General features: G+C 39.1%; 1 protein-coding gene across 1 annotated transcript; it reads right to left on the reverse strand.

The window, feature by feature from the left end:
* Nucleotides 1-212: 212 nt before the first annotated feature.
* On the reverse strand, nt 213-8409 carry LOC121406360 (cytochrome P450 2J6-like). The gene is made up of 5 exons (XM_041597396.1): nt 7903-8409; nt 5741-5828; nt 4590-4998; nt 3259-3721; nt 213-2166 (listed from the first exon to the last, which is right to left on the reverse strand). The coding sequence occupies exons 1-5, from the start codon at nt 8285-8287 to the stop codon at nt 1991-1993; spliced, it is 1521 nt and encodes a 506-aa protein (XP_041453330.1). The 5' UTR covers nt 8288-8409; the 3' UTR covers nt 213-1990.
* Nucleotides 8410-17922: the final 9513 nt, after the last annotated feature.

Genomic DNA, 17922 nt, shown 5'->3' on the forward strand with positions numbered 1-17922 from the left:
AATAAGGCAATTTAAAAAAAAAAGTGCGGCACGGCATTTATGGCCCCTCGGTACATTTTATTTACATTGCAGTTTTTTTTTATATCATACGTTGCAAATATTTATTCAAAAAAATGTTTATAGGTACAAACGTAAGCACGAAAAAAAAAACCTATAACACAAGGAAAAAACAAGCCGACCCCATTCTGCGTTTTCCTCCTTTACCACCCATCCTCTCTCTCTCTCTTTACATCCCAACTGTACCCCCCCCCCCCACAACAACAAACAGGGACGCCAGTGAAAGCAGTCCCCTTGTCTCATGCAATATCACAACTATCAACGCTGACTCCTGTATGGGATTATGTCAGGTGATTATTTTGGCGGGTGCGTCGCGTGCCGAACTGTCAAAAATCATCACGATCGATTTCTCTTGAAGGACGATCGTCATGATGATCGTCGTCTGTCGCTCGGGTCTTCGCCTCGCCACTGAAAACGAATGGATGACGATGTTTTTTCTTCAAATCATTTGCTCCGATGTTTTCAGAGCAAGCAGGTAACGTGATCAATGACTCGTCTCGTCACAAGTGACCCCTTTCATACACTCATACAAGTGCATAACTCTGCCAACTATGACATATATGAGATAATGATGATATGAATGAAGTTCGACAAATCAAGCGATTATAGCGTTTGCTCTATTGTGTACAATTCCAAGTGATGTTTCACGGTTCAAATTAATTCCTTCCAAAACGCAATCTTTTATCGTCCAAGTGCCACTTTATAATTATGTGTTTGATTTGAATCTAGGCACATTTCAAGAAAGCCTTTACAATGTAATGTAACATGGAATATTTTGTCTCACATATTTTATTGCAAACAACATTACATCATATATCATGTACAAAGTTATCAGGCGATTACAGCACATCTGTGGAATGAATATTACCCGCGTGGAAAACCTCTATCTTTTAGAGACATGTTGGTAGCAAAAAAAATTGAACTAAATTTGGCGCGCTTTCTCGGTCTGACCCCGCGCTTTTTTATTGATCGACTGACGTAGCAATCGAAAACGGATAACCGGCTATTCATCTCTTAAAACCACTCTGGAGAAGGGTTTGTTTTATTTTCTCGAAGAAATCAATCTTGTTCCTTTCAAAGGTCTACTTTGAGGCAAAATAATGAGTCTGCAAGAAGTCTTACAGCTTTCCTTTTGACTTTCTAAGCGTATCGATTGATACATTTGAGCCTTCAACAATACCGTGGTATGATGTCGCGTGGTCTTTTGTAGGCTTTATGATTGCTTCTTGATGATAACAACAATAGGAGCCACGCGCTCAAATTGATGGCAAAGTTGGAGTTTTATAGTTTTATAGATCGGGGCAATCATCCGGGAACTTTCGCATATGGCAATTATGGCATCGACATTAATCAAACAACCACGTGTAACTCAGGCATGACCAGAAGCTAAACGACGAAAACTTTTAGCGCCACTCACTTCGACAAGATAGTGATATATTTTACAAGTCGACTTCACAGTCTTAACAATCTCGACTCATCAGCTATTGAGGTCGACAAGGCGAGACGAAATTATCTTGCCTGGTAACCATGACGACATAACTTTTGAGTCGACTTGGGAAGATAACTTTGAAATGGTGATAAGTCGACTTCAGTAGACATGATCTGACGTCATGGACGTCGGTCACTCCAACCAACACAATGACGGGCATATGGGTCCTCTTGTAGTAAAAAAAAAGAAAACTGTTACATGTTGCTGATCAAATTTGCCAAGATTCGAGCTTACTTTGAGCTAAGGTCCTATTGTTTGGATTGCTATATTTGTTTTTGATGTTAATATTATTCACAGAAAATCTACAATTATTCTTAGCCCGTCATAAAACCAATTTAACACAAACATTATGTAAATAATATAATAGAATAATGTTTTAAAATATATTTTTTATTCTATTATCTACATGAATAGCAGCTGATTTCAATCACGTCGATGATTCCATCAAATCTTTTTGGCGTGTATCTTGAAAGGATCGGGTATGTTGGTAAGACCGTGCTTGCCACCGATGCTTGTCGGTGCATCCTCTGGCAAGGTGAGCGAGAAATGCTGTAGAAGGCTGGTCATGAACAAGAATACTTCCATGCGAGCAAGGTGCTCCCCGGGACAAACTCGCAAACCTGTGTGATTCATCGACACAGAAAGAGTATCGATAATACCTCGGTCACATTTGCTCTATGGCGACCGTACGGCGAGTCAAAAACAGCCATTTAAACATTTTTTGTACCAGCTACATATTTGGTTTGAATTGAAATTAACAAAACGGCTGTTTTCGACTCGCCATACGGCCGCCATAGAGCAAATGTGACCAAGGTTTTAATAAATGAATTAAAGATAAATGAATGCAGTTGCAGTTAACACCGATTTAATAAAAAAAAAAGGTATGTAAAACCATGGACCTACTACCTTGCTAGTAGGTCCATGGTAAAACCAAGGTGAATTGCCACCATTATCATCGTAGATATAGATCTGGTACATTACATGAATTTTGTGAAACCATGTAATCAAAGACACCGGCGGATCCAGGGTGGGGGCAAAGCCGGCCCGTGTCCCCCCCCCTTGAGAGATACACTTAAAATATGTCATGTAAAATTGCCGGTGAAACAGAAGTGTGCCCCCCCCTTGAGAGGCACAATTAAAATATGTCATGTAAAATTGCCGGTGAAACAGAAGTGTGCCCCCCCACCCCCTTGAAAATGAAGACCTTTTTCTTTCTTCCTTGTCAATTTTTTCGGGCCACAATATCCTTAAGTTTTGGTTAAAACCTTTTTTTTCTTTTGTTTTTTTTGCTTGTCAAATTTTCCTCGGAAAAATGTGCCCCTTTTTTGGAAAATCCTGGATCTGCCCCTGCTTGGGTGGTCATTTAATGGATTTTGTATACAAATTCATTTTGAAGTCATTGCCACTTTCTTTTTCTTTTCTTTTGTCTTGTTTTCCTTTCCTTTCCTTTTCTTTCCTGATAACAGGAGCAAAAGTCTTATTTCAAGGAACTTTGAAGCTCCTTGCTTATTTGCACCAGAATCCAACACTAACAGCACCTTGCGGGGTGCAATTTTGCATGCTATGTGGAAAAGGGTATACAAGTGATTACGTGATGAGGATGACAATGATGTAGGCCTAAATGTTGATTATGCCTAACGTGATTACTGGTAGTGGTAGTAGTGGCGGTGGTTGTATTGCTCTCATTATAGTGGTAATGAACTACGCCTTACCAAAACCAAACGGAAGCGGCTCCAGCTTCTTGTTGAATTGCCCTTCTGCATCAAGAAACCTCTCCGGCTTAAACTCTAGAGGATCCTTCCAAAGATTACCGCTCCGCGACAGGTACCACAAGTTGGCAATAACCGCACTCCCCTTTGTGACGTCATATCCGCCCACCTTGCAATCACGCGACGCGATGTGGGGAACGTGGATCGCAACCGCCGGATGAAGCCGCATGCACTCCGCCAACGTCGCTTCCGTGAACGGCATGGAGTGGCGATCGGAGAAGCGCGGGGACTTGTCGCTTCCGACCACATCGACAATCTCCTGGCGGACGCGTTCTTGGATTCCAGGGTGAACTGCTAACGTGAATATCATCCAGGAGATACTGGTTGTAGAGGTTTCAAAGCCACCCAAGAGCACGTCGAAGCTGGTAGCCAGTAGATTGAGCTCATCGAAAGTTCCTGGGTTATTCTAAAAACAATTGAACGAAAGACGCAATTTTAGGAAGTCTAATGTAATTTCATCCCACGTAATGTAATTCCTTTCCTCAATGCATGAATGTAGCCTATACATGAAGCTGACATAGCAAAACCCTAAACCACCTTTCATTGAGTAACTAACATAACCAACATCTGAACATGTCAAGGATTCGCAGATCTACGCCCAGGAAATGAAGTGTGGAACAGTGATTATTCTTTATGGCATATTTGGTTTTTGTCTAATAGGCTATTGATCAAAGACGATTGAAATTATGATTGTCTTATTAAAACACAGGGACCAATTAAATGTTTACTTGAATCTCTCATTTGATTTATTTGGTTTTGGTATTGACCTCAAAGTTTGAAGTCCTTGACCTTGGTCTTGGTGTAGGTACTCAATCGAGGGAGGAATGAAGCCTGACGGGGCCAGGGAATATGATTAAGAAGGTAACTACAAGTCAATGCATAATATAGCACCTATTATGATCATATAGACCCTGGCCTTGGACTCTAGGTATATTTGGTCGTGTGGTCTTGTCTAGTAATTGACCTTGGCTTTGGACGTCTGGAGGCATTTGCTTGAGATCATTGGCCTTGACAAGTGGCGGACCGTGACCCGGAGGAGACAAAACATTGGAGGGGCACTGTAATGCTGTGCTCCTCCAATGCTTTGTCTCCTCCGGGTCACGGTCCGCCACTGGCCTTGACCACAGGCAGTGAGGCATTGTCCTGTCTTTGACCTAGGTCTGTGTGACCTCATCTACAGCTTTCTGGCCTTGCGAACATCAAAGTACCTACTACAGTACTAGCATGACAAGTATGACCGACGGCCTTCAACACCCCCTAACAATTCCACCTACCTCTTCCTTTCGTTTGTACATCTCCTTCAAGTAGCAGCCGATGAAATCTGTCCCAGGTTTGTCCGGGTCGAACTCAGCCTTGTGAGTCTCTACGGATCTCCGGAGCACATCAAGCATCTCCACGCTGAGGGACACGATTTCCGTCTTGGCCGAGGACGGAAGCTTCGCCAGGATCGGCATGATTGAGAAGAGACCAGCCGGTCCGATGATCTTGTAGATCCGGTGCGAGCATTCGATGAGGTGCTTGAATTCTTCGTCGTCGTGGTCGTAGTTGATGCCGGTGATGATGCGGGTGATGATGTTTGCGATGGCGATGTTGATCCTGATAGCTGGGTCGAAGCTCTCGTTGCTTTTATTTTCAATCTCTTTCAACAGCCTGTCCACCTCGGATCCGATGATTTCCTCGAATCTAACAGGAGAACAAATTTCATAACTAAACTTAACCATGTTAACGATGACGATGTAAAAAATATGCAACTTTAGGCATACTTAAATCAAGACGTTGAATTTGATAACAGTGCCTATATAATAGGTTCAATCGAAGGTACCGACATTATGAAAAAAAATCACCTTTTCTTCTATCTTTTCTTCATTACATCCGACTTTTCTGATTGATCAGTGATTCGATCTCGATTTGGAAGAAAATGGAAACCCAAATCAGAAAAAAAAGTGATGACTTGCATCTTCAATTCACTTCATAAAATCCATGTACATTATGAATTACAATGTAAATATATGGATTTGTCAGTCGAATTGTCCCTGCAACGAATGACCTGTAAATTTGATTTTTAATCAGAATGATTTGCTACTTTGCTTGACCTTGAAATGTTTGAATGAGTAGTCACTTGAACGTTACTTCTTTTTACCATGTTTACGTGTGTTTTTTATCCAAAATAAAATTTGATTAATTTAATTCAATTGAAATACCCTGTTTTTTTTCATCGCCATCAACATACTGATACAGTTTCAATCTATTGTCGCAAACCAGTCTTGGGTTTCAAGAAATTCATAAACCATGCAAACGGGAAGCGTTTCATGAAACAAAGAATCAGGAATTTCCACTATTGTTATAAGCTACTGAAATCCTTGCATCTGATTAGCTCAGAGCGATAAAACTCTTCATGAAATGCTCCCCCATTGCTCCATCTTACCTTATCACACCCGAATCGATTTTCTTGAAAACTTTTAGGAAGAATCGACGTTGTTCCTTCCATACCTCCCCATTTGAGGCCGCAATTCCTGAAAAGGGACGAAATTAGGGGAATGTTCATCATCACAGTCATTAATCATCAGCATCGTCGTCCTCACTAATAATCACCACCATCATCATGATTCAACATCGTCACCGCCATCATCAGTATCGTCATCATAGTCACTTTAATCAAACCCATCATCGCCGTCACCATAAACATCGTCATTTTCATCATCATCATCATCATCATCATCACCACCACCACCATCATCATGACTACCATCATCATAATTACCATCATCATCATAATCATTATTACCATCGTCATCATCATCGTCATCCACATTACCATCATCATCATCGATCACCATCCACTTCATCATCATCATCATCATAATCATCATTTTGGGGGTACTATTCATGTGAGGGAACTTAGCAACCGAGCGAGATATTGTCAAACATGAAATGAAAACTGGTGATTTTAGTTCACTTTAGGGCTTGAATAGGAAGCTCATGACGGCACTTTGGGCTAGTTACTATTTACATTATTTTTTCTTTCAGCTATTAAAAAAATCTGTAAAAAACCTGGGAGCAAAGGATTTGATTGGAGGAAAAAAAAAAGGGGGGGGGGGATGAGCACTTGTCTACAGGCCCCGTCTACACCTCACCTGATGGTGCCATTTACTGCAGGGCGGCTAGCAGCCATTTGTGATTCCACTACCACCCCCTCCCCCATCCACCCCAAATTGAGCAAAAAATAATCGTACACAAATTCATACAAACGATAATCATGATATCCCACAATGCCTGCACTTAAATTTGATATCAGAACAAAATTTGCAAATAATGTGTTTCGTGTTATTATTCATTCTCACATGCATGCATTGTCATGCATAATAGGCCTGTATCTAGAATGTACTTTGATCGGGACAGGGCAATGAACTAGACTTCCAGATCACGTGCATTGATACTAACAATTCATGGCAATTCGCACGTGAATATAGCTATAGAATTGGGGTTGGTGTTAATTTGGCTTGGATTTTCCAGAAATCGCTCTTGGGAAACATTATTCAGACTTCCATTCTATTGAGATATTTCCTGAAAGTATTGTATGGTCTTTGCTATAATCTACGCAGTAGTTCCGTCGATGTTCTGAATTGTCTGAGACCATATTTGTTCTACTATATCGGCTCTATCATCTCTAAAATACACCATTGAAATAAAACTCTGTTGTATAGGCATAAAATCAGGGGCGGTGCAGAGGGGCGACTATCCCAAATTATCAACTGATTGAAAAGTGGTATTATTTAGTTCATAAATATTATTTGCAAACGCGAACTAAGAAAAGGAAGTTGCCATTTTCTGGTCATAGATACAGGCCTAAATCGTCACAACCATATTTCGTTTGTTTTCACGTTTTATCACATGTGAACTAAAAATCATATCAAAAGAGAAAATAAAGCTCAGAACTTGGCTAGGTTTGTTGAAAGCAAGGATATTGTGACGTCATGAGCCAGAGATTGGGAAAGCAAACATGGTGAACGGGGCCAAATTTGTTATAAAAAAAGTCACGAGCTAGGCGAGCGAGCAAGACTTTCGACAAATTTAATACGAAAAGCTTGTTTTGCGATAGATTATTCAGAAATATGATATTTTCACTCATTTTTGTCTTTGCCCTTTTTTCCCTCGGCCATGCCACTTTGGGGCCGGGTCCCAACCCCCCCCCCCACCCCTGCTATACGCCAGCGGTTGACATTACATCAACATCGTTCTGTCTTCTGATCAACAACAAAATATAACGTCCTTTTAGGTCGATCGTCATGCCCAACCCCATCAAAATATTCTGAGGTCGCTACCTGATATTTCTGAGAATGTAGGCAACACTAGCGAGCGCCCCCCCCCCCCCCCAAAAAAAATACAGGAAAATCAGGCAAACCCGGGGACCTGGCCAGGGGGGGGGTATCTATTTTCAGGACGGTATATGATAATCAATGTTCAGTACCTCCAAGTAAAAATGTAATAGTTCTTCCCTGGCCAGGTCCCTGGGCATACCCCCTCAAAATAAAACAATTTATGTAAAAATTGTCAGACCCGAGCCCCACGATCCCCTACGGTTCTCACCGTTATTCACTCTGCCCGTCTTGTCGTCAGCCATTTCAAAAGTAATCCTGTCGTTGATATACGGGATCTGATGAAAGGCCTCTGAAATAAGACCAGGATCTGCAAGGATGTAGACCCTGGTCCCAAGCAGCTTAAAAGCAAAGATGGGTCCGTACTTGTGACTCCACTCATCCACGACTTCATGCTGCTGTCGTTTGGTGAGGATCAAACTCAAGACGTTCCCAAAGATCGGAAGACCTGACGGTCCTGGAGGGTAGTTCCTGGACTCCTGGAAGAGGACCTGATAGATCAGGTACAGTAGAAGGGTGATTCCGCCAACGACAAGCGCAGAGGAACTGATGTGGTTTAATACGGATAGCTGTACGACGCTCTCAACCCCCGCCATGTTTGATCATATCATCTCGATAATAACACTGACGGTGAACGTGATAGTATCCAGGAATTGTATTGTATTACATGTATCATGATTGTCGATATCATGTGGAAAATATAGTGGCCCTATATGGTGCACTCAGGCGGAAGTTTAAAGGAGCGGATGATCGGAGGCACGTATACACCTGGAAAGCTCGGTGCTTGGGGGGGGGGTACCGTCTTATTTCTACGTGTAGCTTACTTTCAATATGCCAATAGCGTACTTTTCATATTGCCAATTAATCTATATGGTAAATTATAAACCGATAGACATGACTTGAGCTGGGCTATAGCTTTTACTATTGCCCTGTTCAAAAGGGAATATGAAACAAATTCTGACAACACTGTTATTCAGGATTTAAAAGCATAATCCCTCCATAATAATTCGGTCTCGGGGAAAATAGGTCGATAGTCTCAAGTTCACTTCTGGGCTTCTGGCATGTCCGGCAATGTCTTTAAACGTTTTACCATTGCCTTCATGAGCAGTTAATATAGTATAAAAGTATAAATGATAATAATAGTAATAATCGTTCTTGCTTATTAAGTGTTTAACACTTAAGTCATCAGACGTCTTTCAGGGACCTTCAATATTCATGATATTGCAATGTCTTAAATACCCTGGCTTTAGCACGGCAGATGTGACACGCAATGCATCTCAGGGGACGAATTCCTGCCATGCAGATACACCCATTTACTTCACCTGGGTTGAGTTGAGTGCAGCACAATATAGGGATAATTTCTTGCATATCGAAATTGACGCTTGAGTGGGATTTGAACTCCCGAGTTTCTGATTAAGAGACGGGAATTAAAAGCAGTAAATCATGTCCCCTCCACAATGAAATGAAATAAAATGAGATGAAATGAGATGTAATGAAACGAAATGAAATTACATGAAATTTGTTTAAACCCGCTCGCTTCACTCGATTGCATTAAAAAAATAGATTAAAGGGGAATGATTTCATGCCTCGAATCCAGCACCCTCGTTTTTTTCTCTCTCATAATGGTACTGCCATACACCAATACAATGGATGTTGACAGGAATCATGATTTCGATCATGATTATTCCACCTGCTTCAGAATCAGTGACTGTTAAGTTTGTTTAAGGTCAAGTCCACCTCAGAAAAATGTTGATTTGAATCAATAGAGAAAAATCAGACAAGCACAATGCTGAAAATTTCATCAAAATCGGATGTAAAATAAGAAAGTTATGACATTTCAAAGTTTCGCTTATTTTCAACAAAATAGTTATATGAACGAGCCAGTTACATCCAAATGAGTGAGTTGATGATGTCACTCACTCACTATTTCTTTTGTTTTTATTGTTTGCATTATACAATATTTCAGTTTTTACGAATTTGACGATTAGGACCTCCTTGCCTGAAGCACAAAATGTTAAAATAATGGAATTCCACATGTTCAGGGAGGAATGAAACTTCATTTCACTGACAATGACGAGAAAATAAAAATATTTCATATTTCATATAATAAAATACAAAAGAAATAGTGAGTGAGTGATGCCATCAGTTCCTCATTTGCATACCGAACGAAATGTGCATATAACTGTTTTGTGAAATGAAACGAAATTTTAAAGTGCCATAACTTTCTTATTTTACATCCGATTTTGATGAAATTTTCAGTGTTATGCTTGTTGAATTTGTCTCTTTTTATTCAAATCAAGTTTTTGTTGGAGTGGACTTGTCCTTTATCAAAACGATTTCCTCTAAATATTCGAAAGGAGCGTTTTTTTTACAAAGTGAATGAATTATCCTCTCTATAGCATATAGCAAGCTGTTGCGTAATATTCATCATGGCTGCAGTTGATATATTCGTTGTTAAAGGGAAGTCTACCCTGACAAAAATTTTATTGTAAAAATAGCAGAAAAAATATTTAAAAATATTGCCGAAGGTTTGAGAAAAATTCATCAAACAATTAAAAAGTTATTAGAATTTCAATTATTTGATTTGTGACGTCATATGCGAGCAGCATTCCTACATAGCGAATGGTAAAAAATCAATGAAATGTAATTTTCTCAGAAAATTGAAAATGGTTTTCACTGTAACTTTTGTATATCAATAGACAAATCATTTCACACCCGATCATGAAAAGAAAACAAAATTAAGTCATCAGGAACCATACAAAATTTGAAATTCATACATTTTATATTACATAACACATGGGGCAGCTGCTCGTTTATGACGTCACAAATCCCAAATTTTGAACTCTAATAACTTTCTTACTCTTTAACAGATTTTCCTCAAACCTTCACCAATATTTTTTACTATTTTTTCTGCTATTTTTACAACAAAGTTTTCTTCAGGGTGAACTTCCCCTTAAAGGTAAAGTCCGACCCAAAAATATTGATTTGAATAAATAGAGAAAAATTCAATTCGGTTTTATTAGATATAAATCAGAATACAATACTTTAGTCCGAAGACTAATTGTGCAAAGTTTACATTGAATATTATTTACATTTGAAGATTGTATATATATATACTTTAAAAAATTATTCACACATAAATGAGAAACAGCGGTTGATTGAGTCATGCACAAGTGAGATTTCAGTAGATAAGCATGGGATTCAGATAATTGTGTACTGGGGGAAAAACCTGTCTGTATTACTATAAGTAAGTAGACTGGTATAGAAGATGCATCTTCAGGATAAACAAAAATAGCAAAAATTATAGAAAAGCTGGAGAGCTCTCACACAGTGTAACTTGAGGCGCCACTTCCACAAAACACCACAACAAATCAAACTAGCACAGTGCTGAAAATTTCATTAAAATCGGATGTAAACTAAGAAAGTTATGGCATTTTTAAGTTTCGCTTACTTTTTTTTATAACTTATTCCATGGAACAAAACATCAAATCATTAACAATACATCAAAATAGGCTGGTAAAGACGGAAATCGTGTCAACATTAATCGATGAACGCAGATTAATTCAGTGATATTGGTCACTATACGCTCTGGGGTCCGTTGCAGAAAGAGTTGCGTTTAAACGCAAGCCAAAAAATCAATCGCAAGTCTCAAATGCGCGCTGCTGATTGGTTGAAAATCAAGTTACGCATGATTTTTAGAGTTGCGATTGATTGCAACTCTTTCTGCAACGGGCCACTGGTTCGTAACTGAGGCTCGTTTCCATACATGCAAATCAGGGATAAAGATTCCCTTTACATTATAATGTATAAATTCGCATTATTGATTAGTAAACTTAAATCCTACAAAGAATTAATTGTTTATTGGTCGATTCGCCGTCTCGTCAGGTATCAATGACCAAAACAAGCGCAAACAGTGACAATAACAAATATAATAGCAAATAAAGAATGAAAGATATAACTGCGTCTAGACGGTCTAGTTGATAATGTATTGAATAGTGATGAGCGCAGATTAGATTGGTTAATTGGATTACTAATCTATTGAGATTATAATTGATTGTTTGAATAATACATCGTAATCCGACATTGATAGTCCTTTGATATAGAATGTCTCCACTTAGGGTGTGGTTTAATTACAAGCAACCATGTCCTTTGGAGAAAAAAAAATCTCAATTATACCTAACAGTACTAAACAAAGTTTAATCAGATAATGTTTAATCCTATGCAATAATTAATCCTAAAGAATGGTAAGCCCTCTTTATAGTCAATTAATAATCACTTTAATCATGGCGACAAAACGTAACACGATACAGGCGTGGGTCGAAAATATAATGAAATATTGATCTATTTCACTTTATAACTTTTGTCTATCTTTCTTTTCATTTTAAGTTGTTCCATATAACCTGTTCCTGCTTGTAAGTTGGGTAGTTAAATTTTGTTGTATAGCAGATACGCTTTTAAAGGTAAATGCTAGTTTTTGTAACGATATCAAAATGAGTTCGTACAGAATCCACCAAAGTGTCTGGTTGTATAAATAAAATAAATGTGCCAAAGGATTCTGGAAAAAATTGTGTAATTGCTGAGAAATCAGCAAATAAGCACAGGATTCGGGTAGAGCGTCGGGCCCGACATTCAAAGCAATAATCATACACTGTCCCACGTGTGCTTATCTGTGTTTGGGATCTTCAGTCTGAACATTTTTCAGCGTAGATTTCAAGATTTCACAAAGTTCAGTTTATGTAACTGTACCAGATCGAGATCCTCGATGATATACTGACAATTAAGCCTTGTTTTACAGACTTTTTCATGAAATCAGTGTTTACTGCAACTACAGCAATTTCTCTTTAAGCCAACTCAATTCGTTTTCAAGAGGACTTTTAAAGACGTTGGTGTTGTGCAGGTCCCTGGGAACAATTTCATTATTTTTTTTACAGGGGGTGCTATTGTAAATTTGAGAAGCAAAAAGGGGATCATTTTGTTCCCGAGAAATTTGACACGCAAAAAAAAGGGGAATTGCTCTGCAAAAACTGAAGGTCATTTTGGTCCCGAGAAATTTGACAAGCAAAAACGGTTTCTCTGCAAAATGTATATGTCATTTTAGTTACATTTCTCCATATTGTCACGCCTACCAGAATTCCAGGGGTGCCACCCATGGAGAATAATACACGAAAACAGGAGAATGTGGGGGTACTTCAGCATCCCTGCTTCACAGGGCCATGGGAGTCGGGTGGGGTCACTTTACACAGGGGCGGATCAAGGGGGCACATTTTCCCAAGGAAAATTTCACAAACAAAAAAAGGGGGTGGTTAACCAAAAATTAAGGGTATTTCGTCCACAAAAAAAATTGACAAGTAAAAAAAAAATGTCTTCACTTTCAAAAGGGGGGCACACTTCTGTTTTAACGGCATTTTTTACATTACAAATTAATTGTGCCTCTCGGAGGGGGGTGGGGGCATGGGCAGGCTTTGCCCCCCTCCCCTCCCCTGGATCCGCCAGTGACTGTACATGAGGACAGAACATCGTATAATCCACAAAAAGAAACTTTCGCGCGCAAAACGCATCTGATGATCGATAATATCGGCAATACAAAAAAAAATACGTGTACGTATTGATTGTCATTCACACACGCGATTGTCGCGTGTGGAAGTAACATCGGTAAACATTGCACAAGCGGGAATCTTGAAAATAATTTCCCCATTTACGTGTCAGCATATGAAGGCTCATGCCCTTCTTTCTCCGAAATTATTGGATTAAAGAGACAATGAAATATCTCATTATTATTTTAAAAGAATTGTCAGACCTCTAAAGTTTGTAACCATATCTTTTGAAAATGATTATGTGCTTCCTCTTATTCCTTTCAATGCATTGTTGGGTGATATCAGGCGAATAAACCGGTTCATATTTTGAATTATGAAATCGAAATTTAAATTATTTCTCAAGATATTTAATATGAAATCCTGAAAGTGGGAAATTGAAACTTTCAATTTTGAAAATAATTTCCCCATAGAGGTGTCAAATGTCGGCATTATTATGAAGATGCCATTCTTGTTTCGAAATTATTTGATTAAAAAAATGAAAAAAACACCTTGAATTTTCTATCTGAATATTTTCTGTTGATGTGCCTAAAGTTACAACATGCACCTCCTTATTCCTGATATCGTATTATTGGATGATATCTGGACAACAAATCTGTTAAATTTTGAAGAATGTTATAATCAAATCTATCAGAATTGTATGACATTCTTAAAGTAATTTGAAGAAATGCAGAAATGGGTAGAAATTTGCCATTCAGGAAGACTGAATAACATTCAAATAAGGGGATGCCCCGGGGGGCAGTCAAATACACACGCGTGACCAAAAACGCGTTTAATGGGGTGTTTTTTTTCAGTTTTGGACGCGGGCCGCGCGTGCACTCGATAAGGGTATCAAAAACACCGATTTTCACAAAAAGGGGTAGTGTTGAAAGACTCTTCAATGGTCAATCGCAGGGTCAAACGTATTTGGGTATGTTTTTTTCCAAAGCTTTTTTTTTAAGACTAGCCAAACGCTTTTTCCCCGGGTTCATATTCTGGCGACAACTTGTTTAGGGGCCAAAGTGTGAAAATAAAGCCCACAAAAAAATTGATTAGGGGGTTATTTTCAACACAGAGAAAAACTCGTTTAGGGGGTGTTTGGAAATAATTAAGCCACGCGTGTGTACAGCAATACATTTGACTGCGCCCCCCCCCCCCCCGGGTGGGGGTGGCAAGCGAAGAAGGTCCAGGGTGTTGAGCATGGTTGGTCACAGTTGGTCATTATCTGGAACAATTATAGTGAAGCCATAAAAGTAAAAGAATATTGAATGATCCTTCCACGTGCGAGCCACCTGCCTCAGAGCAAATATTGATTCCAAGATGAGCGGTGAGCTCATAGAAAATAGATTACATAATATAGAAACGGGGTTGGAAATAAATAAAGATGATTGTTTCGGGAGGCGGGGGCTCACCGCAATAGTCTCCCATCCTCAAAGCATTTGGTGAACCTCCACTCACTATACACATTATCTGTGGGATAAATTAAGAAAAAGAATCTATGTGGCAGTGGCATATTTAGGGAGGGACAGGGGGGCACGTGCCTTGTTACAGTGGTGCAAAAAGTTCAAAAGTGAGAAGGGGTTGGGGTGAAAGAAAGAGAGAAATGAAAGCATAAATGAAAATACTGACGCCTTGTTTAAAAAACAATTAGTGGAAATTGTGAAAATCTTAAAATAGAAACTGCGAAATAGTAAAATTGAGAAGATTCACCAAATAATATTTAAAAAGCTATATCATATTATAATATTATATTATGTTGTGATATTATATCATGATAATGTTATAAAACTCTTAAGTTTTAGTTCTGCGACATCCAGTAGCGGACCGTGACCCGGAGTAGACAAAGCATTGGGGGGCACTGCATTGTTCGTGAACAATGCCGTGCCCCCCCAATGCTTTGTCTCCTCGGGGTCACGGTCCGCCACTGGCGACATCTATGGGAACAGCACCCCTGAATAAATTGGATGAATTTGCAAGCAATGAAATATAAAATTCACACTTTATATCTTACCTACTTCAAAATCATGGAATATTGAAGTGGGATTTGATGTCACGGGGGGGGGGGGTACTTATCCAGTATAAAGACTGCAGGAGTGTGGTGTGGTTCGTCCAGTTGGATGATTTTTAAGGGGGTGTCAATTTTAGAAGATTTGGAAATCTAACGCCCCGTGGCTTCTCTTCTTAAAATCTTTTCTTTTGTTCTAATCCATCTTGACCAGTACAGCCACGCGCCTCGTCAATACCCATCTTGATTGGTTTTACGCCCAAGTGTCAACACTGATTACATAATAATCTTTCTCTAGCGGTGCATATGAGATGCACCTGCCTCGGAGGTGTAGAGCCGGATTGGAGATTTGAAAGAAAGACAGGAAAAGAAAAAGAAAGTCAAAACGAGTTTACGGTAAAATGATTGAATTAAAGACTTTCAAGTGAAGTGGAATTAGATTTGTCAAGTGAACGGTCTCGTTGGTGGAAATTAGAGAGAGATGACAAGAGACAGAGAAAGAAAGAGATAGAAAGAAAGAAAATAGAAAGAAATAAAGAAAGAATGAATGAATGAAAGAAAGATATAAGGGGAAGGGGATTGTGGGGTGTGGTCAAGACAAGCCTAAAACACATTCGATATATGCGATAGTCGAATGTTCAACGTCTGTTACCGTGCATGAGCCGGGATTTTTACCACAATGTTATCACGATAATCCAGGCAGCTCTTAAATTTACTTTCTAACATAATACTATAGGCCTATTTTGCAGTCTAGGAAGGGAGGGGAGTGGTCTATTTCTATCTTATTTTGCTCTTTGTTTCTCAAGACATGTTTACTGATCTGATGGGACCCAAACCCGCGTCAATGAACGAACAACACCTAAAGCGTGACGGTTTCCCGCCAAATAAGTCTAAATTGCCTTGTTAACCCTCGACAGAGGTGTGAGCTTTTTAACACCGTCATCTTCGAATTTATTTGAAGTCAGAAACCGCACCCCATCTCTTTTTCCTCTTCCGTGAATGATTTCGATAGCCATTATCATGGGTGTGTAAGAAGGTTTTGTAAAGAAAAGGTATATTTGAACTTCATGTTAACATAGACCTACCACATAATTGTATTCCAGATAAGCCTGTAGCTCGAGGTCGCTTATTGTAACTTCGAAAAGGCAAATGTTTGACTAAAGTTTTAGCAAAGCCTCTCGAAGCATTTGAAATCCCGTTATTTTGAACAGGAAACTAATACCGTGTTTTCCTCGTTTTACCAAGGCTCGTGATGATCGGAGAATCATATATCAATATATTTATTAGTTTCGAAGCATTTGAAATTCCGTCATTTTGACCAGGAAACTGACACCGTATTTTCCTCGTTTTACCAAGGCTCGCAGTGTTCGAAGAATCATATATCAATATATATATTTACTGTTAGATTTTATTCAGCATGTTATTTTGATGACAATCCTATCGGCGCAACCCAAATTCTGTGCCAAAATGAATCCCTTTTAAAAACAAAATGATGGACCCCTTTCGACAACAGCGATGTTGTTTGTTTTTGAAAATTCCCAATATTAGAAGACGTTATGTTTAATGGATATCCCTGCCTACCCCCCCCCCCCCCTGTGCCTTCTGCTAAATATTCAGCCCATTTTTAATCATTGTTGCTTTCCAAACCCCTCCCCCATCCTCCACATGTACTCTCCAATCTATTTGTTAATCTGGAAATCTCATCTTGTACTAATGAAATATGTGACGACAAACCCACCGGGGTTTCTACTTGTTCTCTGTTTTAATCTCCTTATTCAACAGCTGCAGAATGAATCCTGATCGGCCTACCTGTCAAATCCACTCGATTAAAAAGTCAAGTTCAGATTAAAAGGAAGATCATTCGAGATAATCACCGATAATCCCTCTTACATCAATCGGATCCAACATGGTGTTCAACTGTGACGTCACGGGTGATTTGGTCGAGTCGGCCAACGAAGAGTGTGGAATTGGCCAACGCCAAATTCAAGGTAAATTTAGATTGCAGAGTTTGTTGCACATTAAAACTGTATTGGTTTACATAGCATTTCTCAATAACATAGTAATCAACATATCTTAATGATCAAGCCGCGGTATGATAAATACTGATGGTCCACAATTTAACTGAAAACCCCTAGATTGAATCCCCACAAAATCGCCGATCCCTTCTTATATAACCTTTTCAAGCAACATGCATGTGTGTGCACGTATAGCAGTAATGTTTGTTTACTCAAATAAAATAAAATGAAAAGGGGAATCCATACATGATAATTCTCATTAATCATGGATGATCACGTATCAGTGTATTGTTTATGTTTGAGGCCGTGTTGTTTATCCACTAAAAGCCTCGATTCACGATATAGTCGCAGATACAAGGATGTACACTTTAAAAACGCAGAGTAAGAAATTAGCCAGTATGTAGTTATGAAGCGAGTATATTTGTTGTTTGGGGTAAATAAAATGTATGATTCGTCGGTAAATTTTTCACAACATAGGGTAAAATTATACACATCAGGCGTCTTTTTACCTTAACCCCATGCAGCGTACTCGTTATTTCCTTATGAAATATTCGACTGATTTTTTTTGTCGATAACAGCGCCCTCCACGGAGAGGGCGCTTTCCATTGTAGATGGGGGGAAAAACCATTTTTGCCTCAATG

The sequence above is a fragment of the Lytechinus variegatus genome, chromosome 19, assembly GCF_018143015.1.
Source record: "Lytechinus variegatus isolate NC3 chromosome 19, Lvar_3.0, whole genome shotgun sequence".
Taxonomy (NCBI): domain Eukaryota; kingdom Metazoa; phylum Echinodermata; class Echinoidea; order Temnopleuroida; family Toxopneustidae; genus Lytechinus; species Lytechinus variegatus.

Coding starts and splice junctions, on each gene's coding strand:
- LOC121406360 (XM_041597396.1), bottom strand. CDS start 8,287: ATGGCGGGGGTTGAGAGCGTCGTACAGCTATCCGTATTAAACCACATC. Junction 5,829..7,902: donor GACGGGCAGAGTGAATAACG/GTGAGAACCGTA, acceptor GTCCCTTTTCAG/GAATTGCGGCCTCAAATGGG. Junction 3,722..4,589: donor TGTACAAACGAAAGGAAGAG/GTAGGTGGAATT, acceptor AATTGTTTTTAG/AATAACCCAGGAACTTTCGA.